The sequence below is a fragment of the Nannobrachium achirus genome (genome assembly GCF_963921795.1).
Source record: "Nannobrachium achirus genome assembly, chromosome: 16".
NCBI lineage: Eukaryota > Metazoa > Chordata > Actinopteri > Myctophiformes > Myctophidae > Nannobrachium > Nannobrachium achirus.
The window spans coordinates 59403045-59430947 of record NC_137823.1 but is presented as its reverse complement, the minus strand read 5'-3'; the positions used below and the strand labels follow the sequence as shown (position 1 = coordinate 59430947).

The 27903-nt window shown below is 42.6% G+C and overlaps 4 protein-coding genes across 4 annotated transcripts in view; 1 reads left to right on the top strand and 3 right to left on the bottom strand.

Annotated features, from left to right (window-relative positions):
- Positions 1-24: 24 nt before the first annotated feature.
- On the bottom strand, positions 25-5048 carry LOC308300738 (uncharacterized protein). The gene is made up of 8 exons (XM_080744633.1): positions 4952-5048; positions 4009-4091; positions 2992-3148; positions 2660-2866; positions 2437-2564; positions 2056-2322; positions 1194-1387; positions 25-947 (listed from the first exon to the last, which is right to left on the bottom strand). Exons 2-8 carry the CDS (start codon positions 4026-4028, stop codon positions 232-234), a joined length of 1689 nt encoding a protein of 562 aa, XP_080600759.1. The 5' UTR covers positions 4029-4091; positions 4952-5048; the 3' UTR covers positions 25-231.
- Positions 5049-7900: 2852 nt separating this feature from the next.
- LOC308301276 (uncharacterized protein) lies at positions 7901-10611 on the bottom strand. Its single transcript, XM_080745200.1, has 4 exons — positions 10514-10611; positions 9727-9869; positions 9541-9606; positions 7901-9038 (listed from the first exon to the last, which is right to left on the bottom strand). Exons 3-4 carry the CDS (start codon positions 9578-9580, stop codon positions 8302-8304), a joined length of 777 nt encoding a protein of 258 aa, XP_080601326.1. The 5' UTR covers positions 9581-9606; positions 9727-9869; positions 10514-10611; the 3' UTR covers positions 7901-8301.
- A 2545-nt stretch (positions 10612-13156) lies between these two features.
- Positions 13157-19069, top strand: LOC308300714 (uncharacterized protein). The gene is made up of 10 exons (XM_080744601.1): positions 13157-13258; positions 13790-13824; positions 15038-15131; positions 15257-15463; positions 15610-15737; positions 15843-16109; positions 16797-16945; positions 17042-17110; positions 17245-17310; positions 17804-19069. Exons 2-10 carry the CDS (start codon positions 13793-13795, stop codon positions 18694-18696), a joined length of 1905 nt encoding a protein of 634 aa, XP_080600727.1. The 5' UTR covers positions 13157-13258; positions 13790-13792; the 3' UTR covers positions 18697-19069.
- Positions 19070-21365: 2296 nt separating this feature from the next.
- The window catches only part of ints7 (integrator complex subunit 7), a 53518-nt gene continuing 46980 nt past the window's right edge, over positions 21366-27903 (bottom strand). Inside the window, exons 18-20 of the mRNA XM_080744578.1 lie at positions 25889-25987; positions 24598-24783; positions 21366-22245 (exon numbers count right to left, since the gene is read on the bottom strand). Of these exons, the coding sequence (XP_080600704.1) occupies positions 21928-22245; positions 24598-24783; positions 25889-25987 (603 nt within the window). The 3' untranslated portion in view covers positions 21366-21927. The remainder of the gene's footprint in view (positions 22246-24597; positions 24784-25888; positions 25988-27903) is intronic.

The following is a 27903-nucleotide window of genomic DNA, read 5'->3' as shown; positions in this document are numbered from 1 at the left end:
GTTAACCTTTTCTGTGTGTAACACTAACATTACAATGAACGAACAACTAAAATCGTTTTTGTTATCTCCATAAAAAAGAAAAGGAAGAAGTCACAGCGTTGTACATGGAATTAAGGTGCATAATCCACATGAGGTAAATGACACTGGTATAATCAAAATTCCAAGTCACTGTCCCTCCCTCCCTGGTGTAATCCACAGCTAGATCCAAGAGGCAGAGCAAAAGACTCAGAGTCAGTTTTCAAACTGCTGTTGCCTACAGTCCTGCCACACGCCTCTACTGCTGGGGACGGCCTGCACATAAACACCTGGACTAGTCTGCTGTAGGGGCCTCTGTGCCATCTGCAGTGTCTGTGGGGGTCCGTGGGGCCTCTGTGCCATCTGCAGTGTCTGTGGGGGTCCGTGGGGCCTCTGTGCCATCTGCAGCGTCTGTGGAGGGCCGTGGTGTGCGGCGCTCCATGGTCTCATCTGTTCAGACGGACCACCGCGGCCCATTTGACCGTCCAGCGGCCGAACTGTCTGGACCTGAGCCTGGCTTTGGTCTAGCGCTCCTCCCTGGGAGACGAGAGCCACGTTCTGCCCGTGTGCAGACGGCTCAGTCATAGGGGTGCGCCTGGACTTCTTGTGAGTGCTGTGAGTGCTCGACTTTGCTTTTCGCTTAACACTGTTCCTTGGTTTCCTCCCTCCTTTGATCCGGAGTCGCTCTGCAAGCCTGAACTTGGGGCGGGGAATGTTAGGGTTAGTGACTCGCCGGAGAGCGTGTGCACTGCAGCTAAACGTGTGCATGGCCGCCAGCAGCACGGAAGGCTCCAGCAGCATGGAACGGTGCCTCACCATCTTGTTTATGGTCTTCTTCATGGCTTTGATTCCTCCTTTGAGTTTTCCTTTGTTGAGCAGCAGTGTTTCCGTAAAGTCTCTCATCGTAGAGCGGAACTCCCCGTCATCGACATCTAGGGGGGGAAAAAAAGTAAGAGAGAGAAATGAGCTCAAGAGATGATCTTGTATCTTGTATTACATGTCCAGCATCTAGAGCTGAGATTTGGATCAGTCTGCCATTTTTCATTTTCAACCTTTCTGGAAACATATTAATCAAATATTATTCAAAGATTACAAAAACAAATATGTTGCTACATACTGTACATGTACTGTATGTACTACACAAAAATTTGTTCCCGGCCTGAATGGGTTAAACTGACCTGATTCTTCATCACCGTCGACCCCTTCAGTGGCTGCCGTGGTTGAACTCGACGCTGGTTGCTTGGCTGTGGATGCTATGGCTGCTACAGCTGCTGTTATCTCTCTTCTGTGGTCGCTCCCCCCACTAGATGTATGGAGCGGAGCCCGTCCTTCTGTGCTGCCAAACTCAGCCTTGTAAATGCGTGCATACAGGCTGGGAAAACAGGACCAAATCACCAATAAAGAACACAAAACTATGTGTAAAGATGGCCTGATTTTCAAAAACATGTTTTTTAAGCGATCTTGACTTCGGAGATACTACAATGTGATTCACGATTTAAATGTGTTTGGCATTGAACATTAGAACATATGGATAGAGATTATATTTTTTTGCCTTTCAGGCTTTGGAAATAAAACTCAAACAGGGCAAACATGACAAAGAACTTTAAAGAAATTACTGACATATGAGCCTGAAGCTCTGCTACTTTACTTCCACAAATATATATGAAAATGTATGAATATGTTTCAAAGTGGACAAAATAAGTGTGATTGTCTCAAATAATTGTGATTAAAAGATGTAATAATTGTGGCCTAGTCGCAGTGTACACCTTGCACCAGTGGTTTGTTAATCAGAGATCAGTTTAAAGTGTATTAAATAAAAGCACTATGTCAAGTGTCATTTACCACCTCTACACACACACAAGTGTCATTTACCATCTTCACACACACACATGTAAACATGATCAAAGCGCCAATATGTTTAGGAATGTCAGCTCTGAACTGTACACAAATCATATTTATGCACTGTGCAATATAAATGTGCAACGGTAACCTTTGTTAAAGTGAACAAGTGTTGTTCACGGTCACTGTCTCCATAAGTACCTGTAGCAGAACTTCAGGTCAGGGCAAATGGAGCGGTCTGCTGACTTGTCCACATAGTCGTCTCCATACTCCACCTGCAGTTCATACTTCAGAAAATCGAGCGCTGAGGCTGGCGAGTGACCAGCCTCAAACAGCCTGGTCAGCTTCTCCACAGCGGCAGTGCCCACGTCCCGGTAGCGCAAAGCAGCCGCGTCATGGATGTTGTGATTGTGGACGTGGCTAAGTTCCACAATGGTTGGATAGGCTGGTATGTGGGGATCAGCGCTCCTGCAGTGAAAATAGTAGGCATACAGTTATGTACAGCAGTGGATGAACTCGGAACCCAATGATTTATAGACATTAAAGCGTGTGTATTGTATATTGGATATCTGTGTGTTAGACCTGCTCAGTTGCCCACTCACGGGGCGCACTATGGTGACTTTGAGTTTAGCGCTGCAGTTTAGGTTTTTAGTCTTCCTGTTAGACTTTACGCTCCGGGGCTTGGTGTTGTGTTGGCAACGATATTCTGTCTATAATAGGAAAACAAAAATGAATTCAAGTGTATTTTAAATGGAATTGCAGGAACTTGTGGGGACACCATTCAAAAAAAAAAAAAAAGACTCACTTTTAAGATTGTCTTTTTGCCTTTACTAGGTCTGACTTTATCCACTCTCCACATGTACGGCATGGACTTCAGCCACACCTGTAAGTCCTCCTTTGTCGCAAGGGTCATCCGTAACGTGGCCTCGAAACTGTGGTGGTCCCTGGGGCTTGGTTGGCTCACTTCCTCGTACCTACACACATGGTACTGATAGTCCTTTGGCAGATAGTCCTTCAACACAAAGACAACCAAATGTACACAGTTGTTTTCTCCGCTGAATACCGACATAGCTGTCAGACTAACGAAAAAAGCGTTGAATCATTTGATAGAGGTTTTTACTGACCCATAGCACATACCATCAGTTCAGGGTGTTGGTCCATATTTATGTCCATGGATGGGCAGGTTGGCAGCTTTCCAATGTTGGCATGCCCCCCAACTGGTCTGTTAGGTCCAGCAAAGGTGGGCGTTATGGACATCTTATTGGAGACTGGAACACAGACATCGTCGGACATGCTACAAAAAGAAGCACCCGTCTTCAAATCCTTCAATACTGCCTCACTCAGCTTATTACCCAACCCAGCAGTGTGAGTGAGACCTCTCAAACATCATTCACTCATTGTAACTACAGACAAGTCTAAAATCACCACGAGTGGGGCTAGTGTATGTTCTGTATGTGATTACTATATGATTTACTGTACCCGTAAAATACAAAAACCCAAGGCCGGTGGCTACAAAACTAGAACAAGAAACTAGAAACCTTAAGACCTCCTCTAGCGAGGCCTAAACTGGTGAATTTAGACCCGAGAGTTCACAGGTCGAGTAAGCATGGTTTGATTTTAAATCCAAATTCCTAGCCACTTTAAACGCCATGACTCCCAAGCCAGCTTAGATCTATGGGGCTGTTAAGTCTGACATCATTTTGTCGGCAGAGGAGAACTTTTGGCCCCCAAATAAAGTGAATCTTTTTACTATTTACGATTTTTTCTTCTCTTTGTTGTTGAAAGGAAAGTGGTAGAATTATACGTTAGTCGTTATTTTTGTCTCGGATCTGTTGAAATAGCGAGGGACAGATATTGACAATAAATCTGCTTGGAGGTCTGACTACAAAATGATGTCACAGCTTAAAAGCCCCATGGGTGAATTCGGAAATTCTGGAATAAATAAAACTCAAGAAACGAAAGTACAAGTCTAAATTGGTCTAAACTCATCAAATGCTTCAATAGAGACTCAATGTAAATAAGCCATGTGCTTTCCTGAGCTTATCCTTTTAGTTGACCTTGTACCAGTGAACTGTAGTCATGAAACTGTACCTTTTCCTATGCAAACTTCTAATAGATACTGCAATCAATCAATAGGATGTGAGATTAATTTACCTTGCTTCCGTCGTCTCCATCTTCAGTAGACACACAAACAAAACAGTGCAATCAGAGTTTCAGGAGGTCCTAGCCTACATGTACTGTAGAAAACACACACACACACACACACACACACACACACACACACACACACACACACACACACACACACACACACACACACACACACACACACACACACACACAAACCCAAGAAAGCACAACGGTTTTATTACATCTGGGTTCTTTTGTACTCGATTCATAGAGACATTAAATGACAGACAAATACCGGTATACACAGTACACTGCAAAAATCACAGTAAAAAGTCTGAAACAGTAAACAGGTCAGGGGTAGCTTTTGTCTTTGTTGAAATTATTATTGCAGTAATAACTCCTTGAGATATCATGTAGTATCATAATCGTGTCTTTGAGGAGAGTGCTTGGAAAGTGGAAACTATCTATGCCTTACACTGGTTGCTTCAGCAGAATACCTTGCTTTAAATCCTCTTACCAGATCTTGTATTGAACTGTACTTTCCTGGGTGTTGTTGCTGTTTTCTTTTGTATTTTCTTTTGCAAACTACTAATACCTACATTATTTCAATCAATCAATTCCAACCAACAGACTTTTTTATTCGGATCCCTGCTGGTAAAACAACAAAGTTGTTATGTGTTACTGTCTGATGAACTCAGTGTTGAACTCATCACATCATTCTGATCAGACTCCCAGTCAATTCTCAACGTCTGAGCCTTCACATTAGACATATAATAATAATGATAACTGTAAACACAGAAAGCCGGAGACCACCTGTAGTAAAAAGAAACAGAATCTGTTCTGAGATTATTATAAAAAACAGAGCTAAAAACTCTACAACAATTTACAATTTGGGGATTTAACAGACGCGACAACAAATGCAAATATAAAAGCACAAATACAAAATGCACGTGATGAATAAACAAACCTCGCTGGGTGAATCTGATGTGATTTTTATTCTCCTTTAGACTCAAAAACTGAAAAACTGAGAAATAAACAAACGTTTCTCTCTGTGTATTTAGGTGTAACCACTAACTGTGTCCTCTCCGGTCCTCCCCTCTGTCGGTCCGGCTGAAAACAGCACTTACACAACGAGTTCCGCCCAGAAACGTAAATGCAAGCAGTGGAAACACAAACTGACCTTGAAATAAATTCACGAATTAAGAAAAATACAACAAACAAACACAACAAGACTTAAGGCAGTTATAAACAGATGACAGCTTCCAGTGTAGAACTCTGAAAGTGCGTCATTATGGACTTTATAGTCTGGCTTGAGTTGAGCATTTAAAGCCCCTTTTCCACTGACATGGCCCAACACCACACCACCCACTTGTGCCAAGGTTAGTATAATCATAATCCAATCCAGAGTAGGTCTGAGCTAGGCCAAAAAGGACCAAACACTTCATATTTGACTGATCACTTAATGACTTTACATTTAGACCACCAGGATATATTAGTTGTAATACATGATAATAGATTGTTATAATAACCACTATTATAATCTACTGTATTATAATAATTATCATAGTAATATATTAATCATTTATAGTGTATTATAATCACAGTTATAATCCATTATAATTATTTCTTACCAATTTTGTGTAATGGAAAATCTTGATATTTGTATGTGGTGCGGTGTGGTGTGGTGTGGTGTGGTGCGGTGTAGTGTGGTGCTAAAGCTGCAGTTGAAAAGGGGCTTTAGTGGTATGATCTGTACCGTCATGAAACTGTACCTTTTCCTATGCAAACTTCTAATAAAGTCTTCAATCAATCAATCAATCTGTCAAACTCTATAAACCAATACTGACATATAATGTATTCAGAGTTATTAATATTTACATTATGTATCTTATGCTAGGTTTTGTTCTGTCGGCATCTGTTTTATATGATCAGCAATACTGGTAACCAGTTTATTAAAATAATAAAAATGCATTTAGAGCATTGTAACTATGTCTGAAACAGTGTCATATAATCCCACGAGGTTGCATGACACTAATAAACTAATACAATTGCATCTGTTATGCAATATAACAAATACAAACAATACAGGCACTAAACACCACAATATTGCACTGTACTGTATGAGTAGTGAGTGACAAATCTTGCACATCTACGCCATCTGCTGGTTGCATTCGGCACTTTGTGATTTATTGGTTAAGCTGAAATGTTTACATATGATTTTGCCAGGTCATAATATGACTAAAGATTACAATACAACAGATCTACTTATTGCATAAAAGAAACATAAACAGTGTATTGTCTTGCTCAGGGATGCTTCTGTTTCTGTACATCATAGTAGCCTACATATCTCTGCTGTCGGGCCGAAACCTCCCAACTCCAAAATGTTCATTTTCGGGAAAAAGTGGAGTTAGGAGGTTTTGACCGAAGGGCTTTTTACTACTTTTCATTGGTTCAATATTATTTTAACCAACACACAGACGTAAAGGATGTTCAATAACACACACAGTATTTATGAAAAAAAAAAGAGAGGGCCAATCGGGTAGAGTTAGCTGGTTTGGCAGAAAGTGTGGAGTTTAACCAACACAGATGTAAAGGGTGTTCAATAACCCTGATTTATGCCAAAACATCTAAAACCTCAAACATGGATTTAAAGGACAACTCCGCCCTAAATCACTCCTAGGCTCATTTTCCTACTTATATTGATCCCAAAAGACTGTCCATGGGGTCTATTAGGCAGAAATGCCCTGTTGTCCAGTTTCCCCAGCAGAACGCAGCGTCAGTCATCGCTTTTACATAGTTGTCATTACACATACATCCATGCCTTGGTTGGGATTATTTTTATTTGTATTTGGGATGATCATTCGGCACAAGTGCCAATCAAAGTGACTGCACTGGCCAATCACAGGGCATCTTTTCCGGGACTTGGCAAAACACATAAAAGCATAACATTTATTTAGCAGAGTGTGATGGCTTTTGTGGGACAACGATGACATGGATGTGTTTGTAATGACAACTAGTACCACATTCATGAAAAATAAAACACTTCTGACCACAACAAATAGTGTAAAAGCGATAGGCTCCACTCTATGCTATGAGAGCTGCTGGGTTCTGCTGGGGAAACTGGACAACAGAGGCATTTCTGCCTAATAGACCCCATGGACAGTCTTTATGGATCAATATAAGTAGGAAAATGAGCCTAGAAGTGATTTAGGGCGGAGTTGTCCTTTAAGAGGTTTTGGCCAGACAGTGACGATTATACAGGTTGAGACATCATAGCAGGGTGTATTTAAGTCCTTCCAGGGAGCTGTCACACAGGTGTGTGGACTGCAGACATTCTTTTCTTCTCTCAAGAGTACATGTCTATGCCCAGCACACAGTACTCAAGTGTTACTTTGGATGTGCGTGCTTCACACTGGACATACTATGTACAAACATACTGCTGGGTGGGTCACTTAACGTTTAGTGCTAAAGATGTTGACTCAGTGAGCAAAACATTAAGGAGGAGCCGATCAGACTGGAATGAAATAAACATTAAAATAGTAGGCTTTTAAAACAGTGTGTTGTAGAGTGGTGAATACATACAACAAGAGCAACTGACAACACCAGAAATGTGGAATTTCTTGTATCAAACTCTAAAAGCAGTGTATGATCTGTCAAATTCTATAAACCAATATCAACAAATAGTGTATAGTTATATCAACATGAATCTGTTTAATGGTTTTGCAAAATAACAAATACTATGAATCCAGACAGAAGGCAGAATTACCCAACAGTTAGATTTCTCTGTGTGTATCCTGTAACAGTAACATTAAAATGAATAACTCAAAATAAAAACCACTTTACTGTCACATCACGCTCAATCGTTTTTGCCATTTCCATAAAAAAGAAAGGGAAGGGGGGGGGGGGGGGGGGGGGGAGCAAGGGGGAAGAGAGATAATTCAATAAGAAAAAAATATATATATACACTAGTCCTGTGACCGGAGGTGTGTCCAGTATATGAGGGATTGAATGTCCCAGAGGAGTCTCATGTTTAATGTTGAAGGACCCAGACCGGTGCCCGTTGGGCAGAACAGTCACCATTGACGTCCAGTTGTGAATACCCGTTGTATCCGTCTGTCTGTCTGGCTCTCTTTTATGCCCAATTGCCCATACATGGTGTTCTGTGTCCAGGCCAGTCTGTGATGTCATCTCCACATTTGGGCAAGGTAGTGAAGTCAGTCTTCTCCATATTCGGTCACTTGTTTCATCATGTCAGTCAGTGATGTCGGGCATTGTTTCAGCATGCGGCTGTGAACAAAAGTCTCAAACTACTGAGAGTCAGTTTTGAAACTGCTGATGACTACAGTCCTGCCACCCGCCTCTACTGCTGGGGACGGCCTGCACATAAACACCTGGACTAGTCTGCTGTAGGGGCCTCTGTGCCATCTGCAGTGTCTGTGGGGGTCCGTGGGGCCTCTGTGCCATCTGCAGCGTCTGTGGGGGTCCGTGGGGCCTCTGTGCCATCTGCAGTGTATGTGGGGGGCCGTGGTGTGCGGCGCTCCATGGTCTCATCTGTTCAGACGGACCACCGCGGCCCATTTGACCGTCCAACGGCCTGACTGTCTGGACCTGAGCCTGGCTTTGGTCTAGCGCTCCTCCCTGGGAGATAAGAGCCACGTTCTGCGCGTGTTCAGGCGGCTCAGTCTTAGGGGTGCGCCTGGACTTTTTGTGAGTGCTGTGAGTGCTCGACTTTGCTTTTCGCTTAACACTGTTCCTCGGTTTCCTCCCTCCTTTGAGCCGGAGTCGCTCTGCAAGCCTGAACTTTGGGCGGGGAATGTTGGTGACTCGCCGGAGATCGTGTGCGTGCTGAGACGCCAGGCTGTTGGCACCGCTGCAGCCAAACGTGTGCATGGCCACCAGCAGCACGGAAGGCTCCTGCAGCATGGACCGATGCCCCACCATCTTGTCTATGGTCTTCATCAGGGCTTTGATTCCTCCTTTGAGTTTTCCTTTGTTGAGCAGCAGCGTTTCCGTGAAGTTTCTCATCTTAGAGCGGACCTCCCCGTCATCGACATCTGGGGGGAAAAAAAGAAAGTAAGAGAGAGAGAGAGAGAGAGAGAGAGAGAGAGAGAGAGAGAGAGAGATGATCTTGTATGTTGTATTACAAACAAAAGGTGATCGAGCCTTTGAACTGGTAGCACCTACTTTCTGGAATAGTGTCTTTAAAAAATGATGAGTCAGTCGATGCTTTTAAAAAGCTAAAAACTCATTTGTTTCACAAACATTTTGGGTTATAATATTGCTTATTTCAAAGCAGTTTATTTTTATTTTTTTTCAAAGCAGCAGTTTTGCTGCTTTCTTTGTTACTTATTTTATTGTTGCTCCATTTCAATGCAATGTTCTTGTTTTATCAATGTTTATTTATTGTACAGCGATTTATATTAAATACATTTACCTTACCATACCTATTAAATAAATACATATTTTACTTTTATATAAACACATGTGTTGCTCATGCGTCTGTCCAGCACCTAGAGCTGAGATTTGGATCAGTCTGCCATTTTTCATTAAACTGACCTGATTCTTCATCAGCCACGACCCCTTCAGTGGCTGCCATGGTTGAACTTGACACCGGTGTCTCGGCTGTGGAGAGGGAAAAAAGAATAACTTCAATCTTCTCCAAGACAGTTTTGTTCAATTACAAAGGAAACCATGTGCATGTCAACATGGTGCTGCTCATCCCAATAAAATAAAATAGCTGACCTGATGTTTGAGCATTATGAGATGCTATGGCTGCTACAGCTGCTGTTATCTCTGGACTGTGGTCGCTCCCTCCACTAGATGTATGGAGCGGATCCTGTCCTTCTGTGCTGCCAAACTCAGCTTTGTAAATGCGTGCATACAGGCTGGGAAAATAGGACCAAATCACCAATAAAGACTACAAGAACAAAACTGTGTGTAAAGAAGGCCTGACTTTCAAAGAAATGTTTTATACGCGATCTTGACTTCGGAGATACTCCAATGTGATTCACGATTTAAATGTGTTTGGCACTGAACATTAGAACATATGAATAGAGATTACATTTCTGTTTGTAAATAAAACTTGCACAGGGCAGACAATACAAATAACTTAAATGACTGACATATGAGCTTGAAGCTCTGCTATTTTACTTCCACAAAACATATTTGAAAATGTATGAATATTTTTCAACGTGGACAAAATAAGTGCGATTGTCTCAAATAATTGTGATTAGAAGATGTAATAATTGTGGCCTAGTCGCAGTGTACACCTTGGCATGGCAGCTTCCACCAGTGGTGTGTGAATCAGAGATCACTTTAAAGTGTATTGAATAAAAGCACTATGTCAAGTGTCATTTACCATCTTCACACACACATACAAGTAAACATGATCAAAGCGCCAATATGTTTAGGAATGTCAGCTCTGAACTGTTACACGAATCATATTTATGCACTGTGCAATATAAATGTGAAAAGGTAACTTTTGTTAAAGTGAACAAGTGTTGTTCACGGTCAATGTCTCCATAAGTACCTGTAGCAGAACTTCAGGTCAGGGCAAATGGAGCGGTCTGCTGACTTGTCCACATAGTCGTCTCCATACTCCACCTGCAGGTCATACTTCAGAAAATCGTGCGCTGAGGCTGGCGAGTGACCAGCCTCAAACAGCCTGATCAGCTTCTCCACTGCGGCATTGCCCACGTCCCGGTAGCGCAAAGCAGCCGCGTCATGGAGGTTGTGATTGTGGACGCGGCTAAGTTCCACAATGGTTGGATAGGCTGGTATGTGGGGATCAGCGCTCCTGCAGTGAAAACAGTAGGCATACGATTATAATTACATCTAACGATGCTTCTCCTCCATTCATGTTTGGTGAATGTAGCCTTGGCCAGGAAATTTTGATGTCTTCAGGTGGTAACCATCGATCATAAGGTGTTTCGACCCGCAAACCACAACACCCTCCTGATGGCCGGGTCGGCAGTGGTGGCCAAATCACTGCCCATCTCCTCCTCCTGACCAAGGCTAAACTCCCCTCTCCTGCTCTATTTGTTTTTTCCCAACACGAGGCTTCTCTGGGGAGGTATTGGGTGGGTCCCTCCTGAGGTCTTGAGGTGACACAGGTGCGTAGAGTTCTCCAGTATGAGTTCTCCAGTTATGTACAGCAGTTGATGAACTCTGACCCCAATGATTTATAGACATTAAAGCATGTATATTGGATTAGATATGTGATGTCTTACCTGCACCGTTGCCCAGTCTTGAGGCACAAAATGGTGACTTGGAGTTTAGCGCTGCAGTTTAGGTTTTTAGTCTTCCTGTTAGACATTAGTGTCTTGGTCCTGGTCTTGTGCTGGCAACAGTATCTCGTCTGTTAAATTAGAATATAAAGGTATATATATATATAAGTGTATTTGAAATGGAAATGTGGGAACTTGCTGACGCCATTCAAAAAAACTAAACAAAAACAAGTCTCACTTTCAGGATTATCCTTTTGCCTTTAGAACGTCTGACTGTAGCCACTCTCCATGTGTCTGGCAAGGATTTCAGCCACACCTGGAAGTCCTCCTTGGTCTTAAGGGACATCCGTAACGTGGCCTCGAAACTGTGGTGGTCCCTGGGGCTTGGTTGGCTCACTGCCTCGTACCTACACACATGGTACTGATAGTCCTTTGGTAGATAGTCCTTCAGCACAAAGACAACCAAATGTACACGGTTGTTTGATGTTTTCACAGCTGAATACTGACACACTTTTCAGACTAACAAATAGAGGTTTATGGACATACCATCAGTTCAGGGTGTTGGTCCATGTTTAGGCCCATGGATGGGGCAGTACAGGTTTGCACGGCTTTGCGGGCACCCCCCACTGGTCTCCTAGGACTGGGAGTTAGGATGTGAGATTAATAATAGCTAGATAATTCACACAAGGGCTTAAATGTTGAATGAAATGACAGCTAAAAAGATTAAGGTTAATGTTTACCTTTCTTTCGTCGTCTGCATCTTCAGCACAGTGCAATCAAGAGCCTCAGTAGGTAGTAGCCTACAGGTACTGGTAGAAAACACACACAAAACTTTATGAAAACAAGCCCAGTCGGCAGACTCTCAACGTCCAACTAGCCTTCACATTAGACATTCTAAGAACCGTAAACACAGCAATCTGGGGACCTGTCGTCAAAAAAGGCACGGAATCTGTTCTTGAGAGATTATAAACATAGAGCTAAATACTAAAAACTCTGCAATTTACAATTCATATGCGTTTAACAGACGAGACAACAAATGCAAACCAGAAGTACAAATACAAAATGTAAACAGACCTCGCTGGTTGCACACAAACCTCAATGTAATGAGTCCACAGACAGACAGCTGCTGTAATGATTGTGTAAATCAGAAGTGATTTTTATTTTACTTTAGTTTAGACTCAAAAACTAGCAGAAATAAACAAACGTTTCTCTGTGTGTTTAGGTGTAACCACTAACTGTGTCCTCTCTGGTCCTCCCCTCTGTGGGTCCGGCTGAAAACGCACTACCTAACTTAAGGGGTTCCGGGCAGAAACGTAAATGCACTGTTAGCCCTGACCGTCATGTTTCCACCTCCACCTGGCTTCTTGTGACTGGAAGACAAAGAGCAACGGTTTGCGCTACAAACGTCAAATTTCAAAAATAAAGTTCTTACCCAAGTCTCATTTCAGTCAGAAATTATGCCGTTTGACCAGAATGACATGCCGCTCCTGGATTGTTTAATAAAAAGCATTTTTATCCGACAAATATCTGGTTTCCATTGTTTCCAGAGCCCTCTAGTGGAGAGTCGCGTCAGTGAACGGAGATGACGCAACTTTCTGCTCGAGGGGGAAAACCAGGAAATACAAGGGAAAACAGGATAAAATGCTATTTATTAAACAATCCGGGAGCGGCATGTAATTCTGGTTGAACGGCATAATTTCTGACCAAAGTGAGACTTGGGTAAGAACTTAATTTTTGAAATTTGACGTTTGTAGCTCAAACCGTTGCTCTTTGTCCACCTCGCTAAAAGCCTAGTTGAGGTGGAAACAGGACGGCCAATGTATTCAGGGCTAGTTTCTGCCCGGAACCCGTCAGGTAAGTGCTGTTTTCAGCAGGAGCTGCAGGACACAAAGAGGGGAGGACCGGAGAGGACACAGTTAGTGGTTACACCTAAACACAAAGAGAAACGTTTGTTTATTTCTTGTAGTTTGAGTCTAAAGCTAAAGGAGAATAAAAGTCACATCTAATTTACACACTCATTACATTACAGTTTGTGTGCAGCCAGCGAGGTTGGTTAATTTATCACGTGCATTTTGTATTTGTGCTTTTGTTTGCATTTGTTGTCGTGTCTTCTAAAAAAAAAAGCCCAAATTGTACATTTGTAGTTTTTCGCTCTATGTTAATCTCTCAAGAACCGATTCCGTGCCTTTTCTTTGACGACAGGTCCCCAGATTGCTGTGTTTGCTGCTGGGATCGTTGACTGTTATATGAATGAGTGTTGCATAGTACTGTATATTTGTCTGTCATTTAATGTCTCTATGAATGGAGTACACAAGGACCCAGATGTATGCCTAATAAAAGCATTGTGCTTTCTTGGGTTAGTCAATCAACCATCATTTGATAAAATAGAAATTCCACTGTGCTTTTTTTCATGAAGCATTTTTGGAATGTTGCCTACGTTATGTATGTTAATCCTGTGTGTGTGTGTGTGTGTGTGTGTGTGTGTGTGTGTGTGTGTGTGTGTGTGTGTGTGTGTGTGTGTGTGTGTGTGTGTGTGTGTGTGTGTGTGTGTGTGTGTGCGTGCGCGTGCTTGTCTACAGTGCATGGAGGCTACTAAGAAGACGACGAAAATAAGGTAAATGTCACGTGTTTCATCTTGTTATCAGTCATTTCATTTCAATATTCAAGCCCTTGTGTGAATTGTCTAGCTACCAGTAAGACGCCTCAGGGCGACAAGCCATGTCTTGGTCATCTTGGCCATGTATATCGATGACATCATTAGGGATCTCCATATATGGGCATAATAAAAGGGATTTGTTCCCCTGGCATCACAGGGATCTCTCCAACAGGGCATCATCTGGGATACAATCCCTTGTATGCCCATATATGGAGATCAGTGATGTGGACATTAGAGATCTCCATATATGGGCAAAAATGGGTTTAGTTCCCCCTGGCAGGGCATCGTCTGGTAGCCTAATAAACTGACTCCTCCCATCTTCTGTTCGGCAGGAGGAGGAGTCTTGTTTACGAGGCTAATCATCTGGGATACAATCCCTTTTATGCCCATAATTATATGGAGATCATATTATGGTTCTCCTAACAGGGCCTCCTCTGGGAAACAATCCCTTTTATGCCCATATATGGAGATCTCTGCTCTGAGTATCTGACAGTTTACAGTTTAGGCATTTAGCAGACGCTTTTAATCCAAAGCGACTTACAATAAGCAGATCAAATATCACAATAATAAACAAATGTCAGTACATCAACAACAATATAACAAATGCAAATGAATATCTATCTATAAAAACAGTATAATCTGTAAAGAAAAATAAAATAATAAAAAAGGTTTCTAAAAAACCTAAAAAACAAATGCTAACTAGCTTCATGTATGGACATTGATATTTCCAGTAATGCTAAGGGTTTTGGTGGAGTCTGAAAAGGTGAGTCTTCAGTCCACGGCGAAAGCTAGCGAGTGAGTCCGTTGTTCTAAGTGCGACAGGGAGTTTATTCCACAGCTTGGGGGCCTGGAGGGCAAACTGTCTCGGACGAGTGGGGTTCTGTCAGCATCCCTGTGTTGGCTGATCTAAGTGCACGGGTGGGGGTGTACGGGTTGATCAGGTTTTGGAGGTATGGAGGAGCCATACCTTTGGCTGCTTTGAAGGTCAGCATCAGTGTTTTGCATTCCATGCGGGCCGCTGACATCACCTGTGATGTCACCTGTGATGTCATAGTGATGTGTCAGGGGATCCACAGTGTCAGGCGTTACATGTATACATACGGACAAGCTGTGCCGGTTCTGACAGTAAACTGCTACCTCGCAATTATTAATCTCACATCCTAACTCCTAGTCCTAACAGACCAGTTGGGGGAGGTGCCAGCAAGGCAAAGCTGCTAACCTGCTCATCCATGGACATAAACATGGACCAATATCCTGAACTGATGGTATGTGCTATGGGACAGTAAAAACCTCTATCAAATGATTCTACACTTTTTTCGTTAGTCTGACAGGTGTGTCGGTATTCAGCTGAGAAAACAACTGTGTACATCTGGTTGTCTTTGTGTTGAAGGACTATCTACCAAAGGACTATCAGTACCATGTGTGTAGGTACGAGGAAGTGAGCCAACCAAGCCCCATGGACCACCTCAGTTTCGAGGCCACGTTACGGATGACCATTAACACCAAGGAGGACTTACAGGTGTGGCTGAAGTCCATGCCGGTTACATGGAGAGTGGCTATTGTCAGACCTAGTAAAGGCAAAAAGACAATCTTGAAAGTGAGTAGAACAATTTATTTTCTTTTTCGAATGGTCATTCTTGGTAGTGATTTAATTTCCTACTTTCAATACATTAAGTTGAAAGATTTATCACTGATAAGTCCTCATAATTGCATTTAAAATACACTTGTTTTTTTCTATTGTAGACAGATTACCGTTGCCAGCATCACACCAGGACCCAACCGTCTCGTAGGGTGTCTAAAAACACAAACTGCAGTGCTAAACTCAAAGTCACCATTGTGCGCGTCCCGAATGAGACTTATCGCCTGTGCAGGTCTAACACACAAATATCCAATATATCCGCGCTTTAATATAAATCAGTGGCGTCAGAGTTCATCCACTGCTGTACATAACTGTATGCCTACTATTTTCACTTTAGGAGTACTGATGCCCACATACCAGCCTATCCAACCATTGTGGAACTTAGCCACGTCCACAATCACAACCTCCATGACGCGGCTGCTTTGCGCTTTCGGGACGTGGGCGCTGCCGCTGTGGAGAAGCTGATCAGGCTGTTTGAGGCTGGTCACTCGCCAGCCTCAGCGCTCGATTTTCTGAAGTATGACCTGCAGGTGGAGTATGGAGACGACTATGTTCACAAGTCAGCAGACCGCTCCATTTGCCCTGACCTGAAGTTCTGCAACAGGTACTTACAGTGACCGTGACCAACACTTGTTCACATTAACAATGGTTACTGTTGCACATTTATATTGCACAGTGCATAAATATGATTTCTGTACAGTTCAGAGCTGACTTTCCTAAACATGACGCTTTGATCATGTTTACATGTATGTGTGTGTAGAGGTGGTAAATGACACCTGCACTTGACATTGTGCTTTTATTCAATACTCGTTTAAGTGATCTCTCATTCACACTCCACTGGTGGAAGCTGCCATGCAAGGTGCTAGCCTGCTTATTGGGGACAATTTGGGCTTTGGGGTCTTGCCAACACTGCGACTAGACCTGCCACAATTATTAAATGCAATCGCAATTATTGAGACAATCACAATTATTTTGAATAGTCCAATTTTTAAAAACCGGTGGAAGTAAAGTAGCAGAGTTTCAAGCTCATATGTCAGTCATTTCTTTATTTAAGTTCTTTGTCACGGCTGCCAATTTTATTTACAAAGCCTGAAAGGCAAACAGAAATGTAATCTATACATATGTTCCAGTGTTCAATGCCATTATGCCAAACACATTTAAATCATGAATCACATTCGAGTATCTCCGAAATCAAGATCGCTTTGTGATCGCTCGTTTTTGAAAGGCAGGCCATGTTTACACATAGTTTTGTTCCTTTAGTTTTTATTTGTGATATGTCATGTTTTCCCAGCCTGTATGCACGCATTTACAAGGCTGAGTATAGCAGCACAGAAGGACAGGCTCCGCTCCAAACATCTAGTGAGAAGCACGACCACAGTCCAGAGATAACAGCAGTCGTTGTAGGAGCCAGTGAAGGGTCTGATAATGCTCCAACATCAGGTCAGTTAAGGACAGCACAATTCTGACATGGTTTTCTTGGTAATCGAACAAAACCTTCTTGGAAGATTGAAGTTATTCTTTTTTCCCTCTGCACAGCCGAGCAACCGGTGTCGAGTTCAACCATGGCAGCCACTGAAGGGGTGGTGGCTGATGAAGAAGAATCAGGTCAGTTTAAGGATTTTATTGTATTTTATTTCGTTGGAGATTAGGAGGAACAGCACAGTTTTGACATGGTTTTCTTTGTAATTGAACAAAACCGTCTTGGAAGATTGAAGTTATTCTTTTTTCTCTCTGCACAGCCGAGCAACCGGTGTCGAGTTCAACCATGGCAGCCACTGAAGGGGTCGTGGGTGATGAAGAATCAGGTCAGTTTAATGAAAATTGGCAGACTGATCCAAATCTCAGCTCTAGGTGCTGGACAGACGCATGAGCAACACAAGTGTTTATATAAAATAAAATACGTATTTATTTAATAGGCATGGTAAGGTAAATGTATTTAATATAAAGCGCTTTTCAAACAAATGTTACAAAGTGCTGTACAATAAATAAACATTAATAAAACAAGAACATCGCATTGAAATGGAGCAACAATAAAATAAGTAACAAACAAAGCAGCAAAACAGTACATTGAAATCAACAGTACATAGAAATAACCAATATTACAACGCAACTCTTTTGTGAAACAAGTGAGTTTTCAGCAGATTTTTAAAGTCATCGACTGCCTCGTCATTCTTTAGACAGTGGACAGTGGTCATTCCAGAGAGTAGGTGCTACCAGTTCAAAGGCTCGATCACCTGTTGTTTGTAATACAAGATACAAGATCATCTCTCTCTCTCTCTCTCTCTTTTTTCCCCCCAGATGTCGATGATGTGGAGTTCCGCTCTAAGATGTGGAACTTTACGGAAACACTGCTGCTCAACAAAGGAGAACTCAAAGGAGGAATGAAAGCCCTGATGGAGAACATAGACAAGATGGTGGGGCATCGTTCCCTGCTGCTGGAGCCTCCCGTGCTGCTGTCGGTCATGCACACCATGTGCCACAGTGGTGCACACGCTCTCCGCGTCGCCAACGTTGCCCGCCCAAGGTTCAGGCTTGCAGAGCGACTCCGGATCAAAGGAGGGAGGAAACCGAGGAACAGTGTCAAGCGAAAAGCAAAGTCGAGCACTCCCAGCACTCACAAGAAGACCAAGCTCGCCCCTGTGACCGAGCCGCCTGTACATGCCGTGCAGAACGTGGTTCTCGTCACCCAGGGAGGAGAACAAAGCCAGGCTCAGGTCCAGACCATCAGGGTGCGCCTCGGCAGTCCGTCTGAACAGATGCAGGTCATCGCGGTGAGCAAAGAGACCATGGAGCGCCTCCGGGCACAGCACGGCACACAGCCTCTGCAGATCGTACAGCGGCCGCTGCAGCAGATGACGACCAACCAGCCTGTCGTCCAGGAGGTCGCCATCTCCCAGGAGCCAGCGCCGTTACAGGAACAGGCGGCCACGGATCAGCATGTTGTGCAGGCCGTTCACATACACAGCCAGAGCCCTCAGCCCGACTCCATCAGCCACATCAACGAGCAGATCTCCAACCACCACCACGTCCAGGACCAGACGTTAGACGAGGACCCAAGCAGTGGAGGCGAGTGGCAGCCACCCCAAGTCACCAATGATGATCTCACCTGCCACTTCACTGCAGAGCCTGCTGAGCAGGTCACTGTGCAGTTCCAAGTTCAGGACTGTAGTCAACAGCAGTTTGAAAACTGACTCTCAGTAGTTAAAGACTTTTGCTCTGCCTCTTGGGCCTAGCTGTGGATTACAGCAGGGAGGGACAGTGACTTGGACTTAATTATTATTATACCAGTGTCATTTACCTCATGTGGATTATGAGGTCGACTGGTCGACACATGCCAACACTTTGCATTCTGTGCCAATTTTTCTTTTTAAGATTTCAAAATGACCTGAGATCAAAGAGATGCTTTTCTCTGTTTGTGTGTTCGCTCCCTCGTTTAGCTGATTTAGAAAATGTGTGTTCATGTGTGTTCATTCTAGTGGATGGACACTTTTTTTCATTCAAACAGCTCTATCTCTGGAACCATTTGTCTGATTGACAAAATTCTTTTTGCCACTGAATCACAACAACTGTGTCTGTTGTTGTGTATAAAAAAAAACTTTTTTTTTCATTGCATAGTAAAGAAAAACATACAAAATCGTGGCACTCCACCTTGGAGCCATTTTGGCATTTGGCACAGAATGAGTTAATCCCATGTAAAATGACATGACTTTTTCATTTTTTTCCCCATGCACCATAATTAAGTCCATAGCATAGCATTTACCGCAGTGGTTCTCCTCCTTGTTTGGCTACAGTAGTACCCCCTTATACTTGTTTCTGAAGTCGAGGACCCCCTTCCCCTGACTACTGTATTTTGCTTAGAAAATATTACGTCCCGTTACAATGCCATTATGTTCAAAATAAAACGGCATAATGGCAAATAAACATTGCTTTCTATTCAATAACAGTTGTACTAGTCAAGTTGTTGGTGTAATTTGGTTTAACAATGTACATACAAGCAGGTTCACACCAAGTCTGTCAATGTTTAACAGTAAATACAAATTCCTTTTCCCCCCCTAGTTTTTCCTACTAGCAGGGTTCCCACGGTCATGAAATTCCTAGAAATATTTTGAAATTAGAAAAATATTTTTCCAGTACTGGAAAAGTTTTGGAATTTATCAAGGGTCCTGAAAGGTCCTGGAAAAAATAGCTATGCATTGTCTTTGGTTATTGATTTTGTTAATACCTCTGAAATGACAAATTAAACTTGGGCCAAATTGTCAAATATTAGAGGCAGAAATTAATAGAACAGTGTTATACAAAATTCCTCAACTCTTAGTGCTCGTCAGGGTGGGGGGGTCCCCAGTTAAAACACGATTATTTGGGGGGCCACGGCCTGAAAAGGTTGAGAACCACTAGCATACACTACCTGTCTTTGGGCATTGCGCATAGGAGTAAGCGACCTGTTATTGAGCTGAATTATTGTTGTATAGTCCTGGAAATTGGGTTAAATATTCTGGAAAAGTTTTGGAAATGAATTGGTAAAAATGTGTGGGAACCCTGTACTAGGTACATGTTCCCCCATTTGAGAAACACTGATGTACAGTATAGATCTAGTCTGATTGCAGTCTATGGGCAGGAACCAGGCTAATATAGATCTGCTACCATTGTCTCACCTCAGGTACTACGTCACGTGTAAATATGTATATAATTTGGTTGTTTCTTATTGAGTGATCTCTCTTCCCCCTTGCCCCCCCCCCCCTTCCTTCTCTTTTTAATTGAAATAATAAAAACGATTGAGTGTGATGTGACAGTAAAGTGATTTTTGACTTGGGTTATTCATTGTAATCTTACTGTTACAGGACACACAGAATAGAATTACCCAGCTATTACTATACTACTTTTATAGCTTGATTGACTGGAACAATCCACTTTTCAAAAAGGAACCAGCAGATGGCGATAGATGTGCAAGAATCTCGTACGTGGATGCATTTTGATTGAACTATATAAACTATTTGCCGATTTCGTTTTTTAGAATTTGACAGATCATACACTGCTTGTAGAGTGACACAAACAAAACAGGACGGATATTCAACTTTCTAAGTAGGCCTATATTATAATTCACCACTCTACACACTGTTTTAGAGCCTACTAATTTAATGTTTGGGGGCTCATGTTGCTTGCCACAGTCAGTCGGGGTCACTAGTACAACACACAGAATGTATTTATTAGCCACTTTTTTATATTCACGTTTGTACTTCAATCCATTTTCCCTGGCTTTTCAAATTCTAATTCCAACAATTACACACCCAATATATTTATTAACCCACTATTTATTCATTATTTTAGACATTTCAAAAATCTATAGGCCTATACATGCTAGTCCTGTGACCGGGGGTGTGCCCAGTATATGAGGGACTGAATGTCCCTGAGGAGTCTCAGTAGTAATGTTGGAAAACCCAGACCAGTGCCCGTTGGGCAGAGCAGTCACTCACCATTGACGTCCAGTTGTGCAATACCCGTTGTATCCGCCCGTCTGGCTGGCTCTCTTTTAGGCATCAGGTCACTTCGCCAGAAATCCAACCCGCAAAATTCGCTGGACGAGTCGCCAAAGTCGTCTCGCCGGAAGCGGACAAGACATTTATTTTATTTATTTAATTTATTTTCAGAAAACAGTTTAGAACACAAAAACAGTCTATGGTATTTTGAATGGGAAAAACGAAACAAAAAAAAAAACACTTCTGTGACCCCAGGGGGTGTGGTTACTGTCACCAGACTCTGAAACCAGTGTAAAAAATAATAATAAAGAAAAGAATCGGACAAACGTGGAATATTTCTGAAACATTTTAATAACATTTCTTATATGGGATGGGGGGGTTCCTGGTACAAAATATTTTCAGTTGGGGGGTGGGGGGAAATGTACTGTATATTAACATTAATACAGGAAAAGCATCCGTGTAATTTTCTACTGGCTATTCTGAAATAGCAGATATACAAGCTCACAGCGAACTTGTACATCTTTAACATTTTTTGAAAAATCTTGAAACACACATCTTCTCTTCTGCCACAAAACATTTTCACGTGGGTGGGTGGGGGGAGATCCTAGTCTTTGTCAATTCACTTCTCAGGTGTCCTATTTGACTCTTATTTATTTTCATTATGTAGGCAAGCCATTGTGTACGCAGCGAAAACTATGAAAAGGAACCACTGACATCGTAGTCTCTCAAGAACAGACTAACTGAGCTCCAGTTAAGTGAAAAAGACCTTTTCTTTGACTATGGCTATAGCCAGACTGCTGACATACTGTAGAAACGTAGGTTTTTCAAAAGTAGCAGATCTACAAGCTTGCAGTGCGGCACTCTGTGCCGCGCTGTGAGCTTGTATATCTGCTATTTTTCAATAGTTAAAGCATAAAATAAAAATAATGTGTAGCCACTCTAAATGTGTTAGAAGCGTGCATAGGGGCTGCGCTGAGGGGCGGGTTGAGCCTGCTGTTGCTGCTGCTGTTGTTGTTGCTGTTGTTGTTGTTGCTGCTGCTGCTGATGGCGTAGCTGCTGGGAGTAGGGGTCCTCCAGGGACTTGACCGACACGGTGGTCCGGGGACCGCTCTTCCACTCCACGCCGCTCTCGTCCACCACCGAGGCCTCCACGGCCACGGCGTGCGTCCCCAGCACAGAGAAGTTGAGCAGGAACTGCGTGCTGAAGTAGTCGTTGTGAGGCTCCACGCGCTGCTCCATCTCGTTGGTCCGGGTGTCCAGAGGGGTCTGGAAACAAAAAAATACTCAAATCAAATATCCTGGCTAAATAGAGCAAAACATAGTCTTCATTATTATTATCATTTTTTATTTAAATTTTTTCTGAACACTCTTATAACTAATCAATGTCTTAATTCATAAATAAGTAGGATAGGCATTCACAAGCTTTCAGCTTCAGCCTATTCCTTTTGATCACCTGTAACAATGATTATGTGGATGTACGACTTATAAATGTATGAGTTGATCAAATAAACTAAACTAAACTAAACAGAGGGGGCAGGGATGAGACCATAATAGAAATGATCGTATATGGTGTTAAAACAACAACAACAAAAACACTCACAATGATTGTATCGTGGAGATTTCAATTTATCATGAATATCCGGTACCATTTAATCGGTGAAGCGGACATGGAAATAAGGTCCAGATCGTTTTTCACACTCTATCAAATCTCTTTGCCAAAAAATAGCCGATCTACCAGAGTTGCGACTCGTTGTGAGCTTGTAGATCTTGCTATTTTTTGGCAAATGTTCCGCCCCAGGATAACGGTTGGGGATATTTTGATTGTCGCGATAATATCGTAAAATCGCAATTTCTTTGGTCACATTCACAATAATTGTGACATGACATTTATTTTTCACATCGTCTCATCCCTAACAGAGGAGCAACCAGTTGATCAAATTGATCAATTTAATTCAGAGGTTTTTCAACCGTCTTCATATCAAGGTCAGTTATTCTGCATTTTAACCTCTCAGACCCCAAAATCGTTTTTGTTAACGTTGGATTGATTTTTGTCCACACTTCCATGCTGTGATGATGTGGTATAGAGATAACACTACAGGCAAAAGTCTTCTACGTTCTCTAATTGTGTAGACTTATTCTAACTTAAGTAACGCAGATATTTAATAATGTAACTCTGTATTCTTTTATTTATTAATGAAATTACTTAGAAAATAAATCATTGCTTTTTCTTTTTATTCACGAAAATCGTTTTTTTGGGGCATGTATGGAAAATAATAAAAAGATTATAGTGTAAAAAAACATCACAAGGATGCAGCTGGGACGTATCATCAGTGATGTAGCCTGGGGTCGACGGGTGTTTCGGGTCTCGCAACATCATACACCCTCGCCCAGGTGACCCAGCCGGGGTTGATCAAGTCCCGACTTACGTCCCAGTAGCTATCCACGATCAGTCCTATTAGGGAAAGACAGGGTCACTCAATGTGCAGCACCGGAACTACTCTGCCAGAATTGGGGAGCCATTCTGGCGCGTGGAAGAACTAGGCTCTATGGGTTGACTCCTGGCCGGGCTCCTCCTACGTCTTACCAGGTCCTCTCCTGCTCTCACCAGGTTCAGAACCTGTGCGTTGCACCAGACCCCAATCCAAACATTCCATTCAGCTGCTGCAGTTGAATGGCCCTCCTAAAGGCCTCACCGTGGATTTGTTGGGCTTCTTCCTCACGGAAGACACAGGCTGGGGCGCTAACCCAACCTGCTCCCGGGTGCCGTCTAAATTCCGGCCGTCAACCGAGTCTCCGGTGGTCACCAAACTATTCCTGGTTGTCACATAGTCTATTCCTATGAGCCACTATAAATAGAACTAATAGTGTAAAAAACATCACAAGTTTTTTTATAAAAATAATAACAAAAAAAAAATGTAGGAAACAAAAAGTGAAGGGACCCATAAAGAATTGTGAGAAATGTCAAATTATTTTGGGGGGTCCCCAGATGATGATTAACTTAATGTGCAACATTGTTTTCTCACTCAACAGTAAGCAAACCAACATAAAGTTTAAATGTATAGAGGGTATCTGCACATTTCTAAAGTGACAATTTAAGGACTTTTTAACACCTCTAAAATGAAAAATTAGGCAGAGGCGTTGTGAGCATGTAGATCGGCTATTTTCACAATAGAACCGTGTTATGCAAAATGTAATGCCTCAACTCTTAGTGCTTGTCAGGGTGGGGGGGGGGGACCACTGGTGTACCTTGAAGTCCGGCTGGGTCTTGCTCTGCAGGGTGGACGTGACGTTGAGACAGACTACTGTACCTTGAAGTCCGGCTGGGTCTTGCTCTGCAGGGTGGAGGTGACGTTGAGACAGACTACTGTACCTTGAAGTCAGGCTGGGTCTTGCTCTGCAGGGTGGACGTGACGTTGAGACAGACTACTGTACCTTGAAGTCCGGCTGGGTCTTGCTCTGCAGGGTGGACGTGACGTTGAGACAGACTACTGTACCTTGAAGTCAGGCTGGGTCTTGCTCTGCAGGGTGGACGTGACGTTGAGACAGACTACTGTACCTTGAAGTCCGGCTGGGTCTTGCTCTGCAGGGTGGACGTGACGTTGAGACAGACTACTGTACCTTGAAGTCCGGCTGGGTCTTGCTCTGCAGGGTGGACGTGACGTTGAGACAGACTGACTGGATCTTCCTGAAGAGGCCCGGGGTGGAGCCGTGCTGCACCACCCCCTCCACCTTCAGGGTCAGCTGCTGGCTGCTCTGCACCGGGATGGGCTCACTGGGGGTCCGTGGGGACGGGGACAGGGCCAGCTGGAAGAACAGTGGTGGACAAAAAGTACCCACGTTTTAAGTCAAAGAATCAATAGTGCAATGTAGAAATACTCTGTTTGCAAACAAAGCTCAGGTACAAAAGTATTGGTAAGTCCCATTGCACAAGTTTTTGAATGCATAACGTGTATAAAACATTTGGAAAATATCGGATCTACAAGTGTGAGCTTGTATATCGGCTATTTTCAAATGGACGAAATGTATATAGGGCTGAATAGTTTAATTTGAGTTTTGTAATAATAATCAACATCTAAAAAAAACTACCGTAGTAACTTAAGTGTTCAAAACAATTGCACTCGAGTAAAAGAACAATAGTTCAGGTTCAGTTTTATTGTCACACATATCCATACAAGTACAGATACAATGAAATGCTTGTGCCAGGAGCACTCTCAGCTTTATTACACAGATACATGGTCACAGTGACCGACAGGAGTGTGGACCCACATACCATGCAGGCCACACAAGACAAGTCCCAACAACGACGATACCATACAGTGTAACAGTGTACCCTCTGAGATGTAGTGAAGTAGAAGTAAAAGTACCTAAAACTTGGTTACTTTACACCACTGGCTAAAAACAATAAAGATACTGAACAATGCTACAACTTATCAGCATTTGTGCTTTACTTCGATAGTGACAGCGAGAGAGCAGGATCTAGAGTAGACGGATGACTCCATGACGGTTGTCATAACAACTTCGATGAGGATTGGAGCAAGGTGCGCCTGTGGCACCCAGGCACCTGGTATGGCTATTCTGATGGCAAACCTCTGACCAGTGTTTGTACGAATACAAGTTTGGTGCGGATTGGAGAATCAAACTTTAAACCAGTGTGTACTTGTCAAATTCACGCCCCCGACGACCCATATCTTTTCTGAGCCGGGGTCTCGCACCCCCCCAAGTTCACACCTCAACAACTGTTTTAACAAAGAAACAAGCCTATATGCATATCAATAGAGCTGTATAGTAGGTGTTGAGCGACGTTCGCGACCCCCAAAACATTGAATCACCATTGCACCACTGCATGTTACATTTGTAATGTCCACCGTCTAGGCAATTTTAATATCGGATGGACTTTGAAATCAGTTACCTTGATGCTGGTTGACTGGAGCTTCTGGAAGAAATACCTCTGGAACGACAGCGGCACCTTGAGCAAGGCTATGACGGCGTCACACAGGCAACCTGTGTGCTGAATGACACACAAACATACAGTATCACACTGACAAGCAGGGACGCAACAGTTGAACAAACATTTTACTCAATTAAAAAATAAATAGTCAATTACAATAAAATAATCGATACATCGACGAGTCTAATAAGGCGTCATTATAGGTAAACATGTTCAAAAACCCAAAACTTTCAAAAGTACCGACAAAGGTTGATCTACAAGTTTGTAGATATTTTATGTTCATTTAACGTGGTTAATCAGACTATAATTAATTTAGTTGATTGTATATTTTAAAATGTATTGTTATCTATGTTCTCATGTCAATTCCTTGATATTATTTATTTATTTGAAAAAGTATCCATCAAAAACCCAGCGCTTCTCGATTATTCGATAAATCAAAACTCAGTCAATAGAATATACAGGTAGTGTAAGGAGATACTGGACAGTGTGATTGGTTCTTACAGGGTTCCCACTCATCTTTACCAATTCATTTCCAGAATATTTCACCTGATTTCCAGGACTATATAACAGGGGTCTTCAACAGGGGGTCCGGGCCCCCAGGGGGTCCCCAGAGTTACTACAAGGGGTCCTCCAAATCTTTGAGCGATAGAAACCCTTTCTTCTCCTTTTAAACCACTTGAAACCTAGCATCCATATTCTGAGAACTTTAGCCAAAAATAGCCGATCTACAAGCTCACGTAGATCGGCTATTTTTGGCAAAGAGCTTTGGTGTAGAGGGGAAAAAGAGCAGACTAAGTATAGAGTGAAAGGTCAAGTTTATTAAGTATTGACGGTTCAAGTGGCTAAATATCTGAAAACACAAATTGACATGAATCAAAATATACTGATCTAAGTAAATATACGGAATCTATGAACCGCTTGTGGGGGTCCCTGCTTCATCTCTCTCTCAACTAAGGGGTCCTTGGCCTGACAACGTTGAAGACCCCTGCTATATAACAATAATTCAGCTCAATAACGAGTCGCTTACTCCTATGCGCAATGCCCAAAGACAGGTAGCAGGGGTTGACACTAAGGTCTCAGAGGCACCTGCCCATCGGGCAAGTACAGGTCATGTTCTACTTGCCCGAAGGTAATGCCCACTTGCCCGAAAAGTAAATTGTCCATTATAAAATGATAGGCACAATTTTTATTACCGCTCAATTTAACACTTATTTCTTTACTTTCTGGGGCTGTGCGATAAAATGTCATACCTCAATACCTCCAAATACCAAATACTATGATTGAATATGTCTATGGTTTCACACTTGTTATTTTATATTTTTAAATGTAGCAACATTAAAAACAGCACATTAGGTAAATAGTGCTCTTATTTTACATTCCACAGACCAGAAGACAGCGCACTGACCACGCTCAGGTTTTTAGACAGATATCTTGTGTTGTGTTTAGAGACATTTGTGTACCCTCTCAAATGAGCACTTGCCCTGTCGGGCAACCTGAAAGCAAACTTCACCTGCCCTGATGTTTTATTTACCCGCAGGGGGCAGGTGGGCAAGCCTTAGTGTCAATGCCTGGGTAGTGTATTGCCAGTGGTTCTCAACCTTTTCAGGCCGTGACCCCCGAAATAATCATGTTTTAACTGGGGACCCGGGCACACAAGCATTAAGAGTAGAGTAATTTTGTATAACACAGTTTTATTGTGAAAATAGCCGATCTACATGCTCACAACGCCTCGCAAACGCGAGGCGTTGTGAGCATGTAGATCAGCTATTTTCACAATTTCTGCCTCTAATATTTGACAATTCGGCCAATGTTTAATTTGTCATTTCAGAGGTATTAACAGAATCAATAACCAAAGACAATGCATAGCTATTTTTTCCAGGACCTTACAGGACCCTTGATCTCTTCCAAAACTTTTCCAGTACTGGAAAAATATTTGTCTAATTTCAAAATATTTCCAGGAATTTCATGACCGTGGG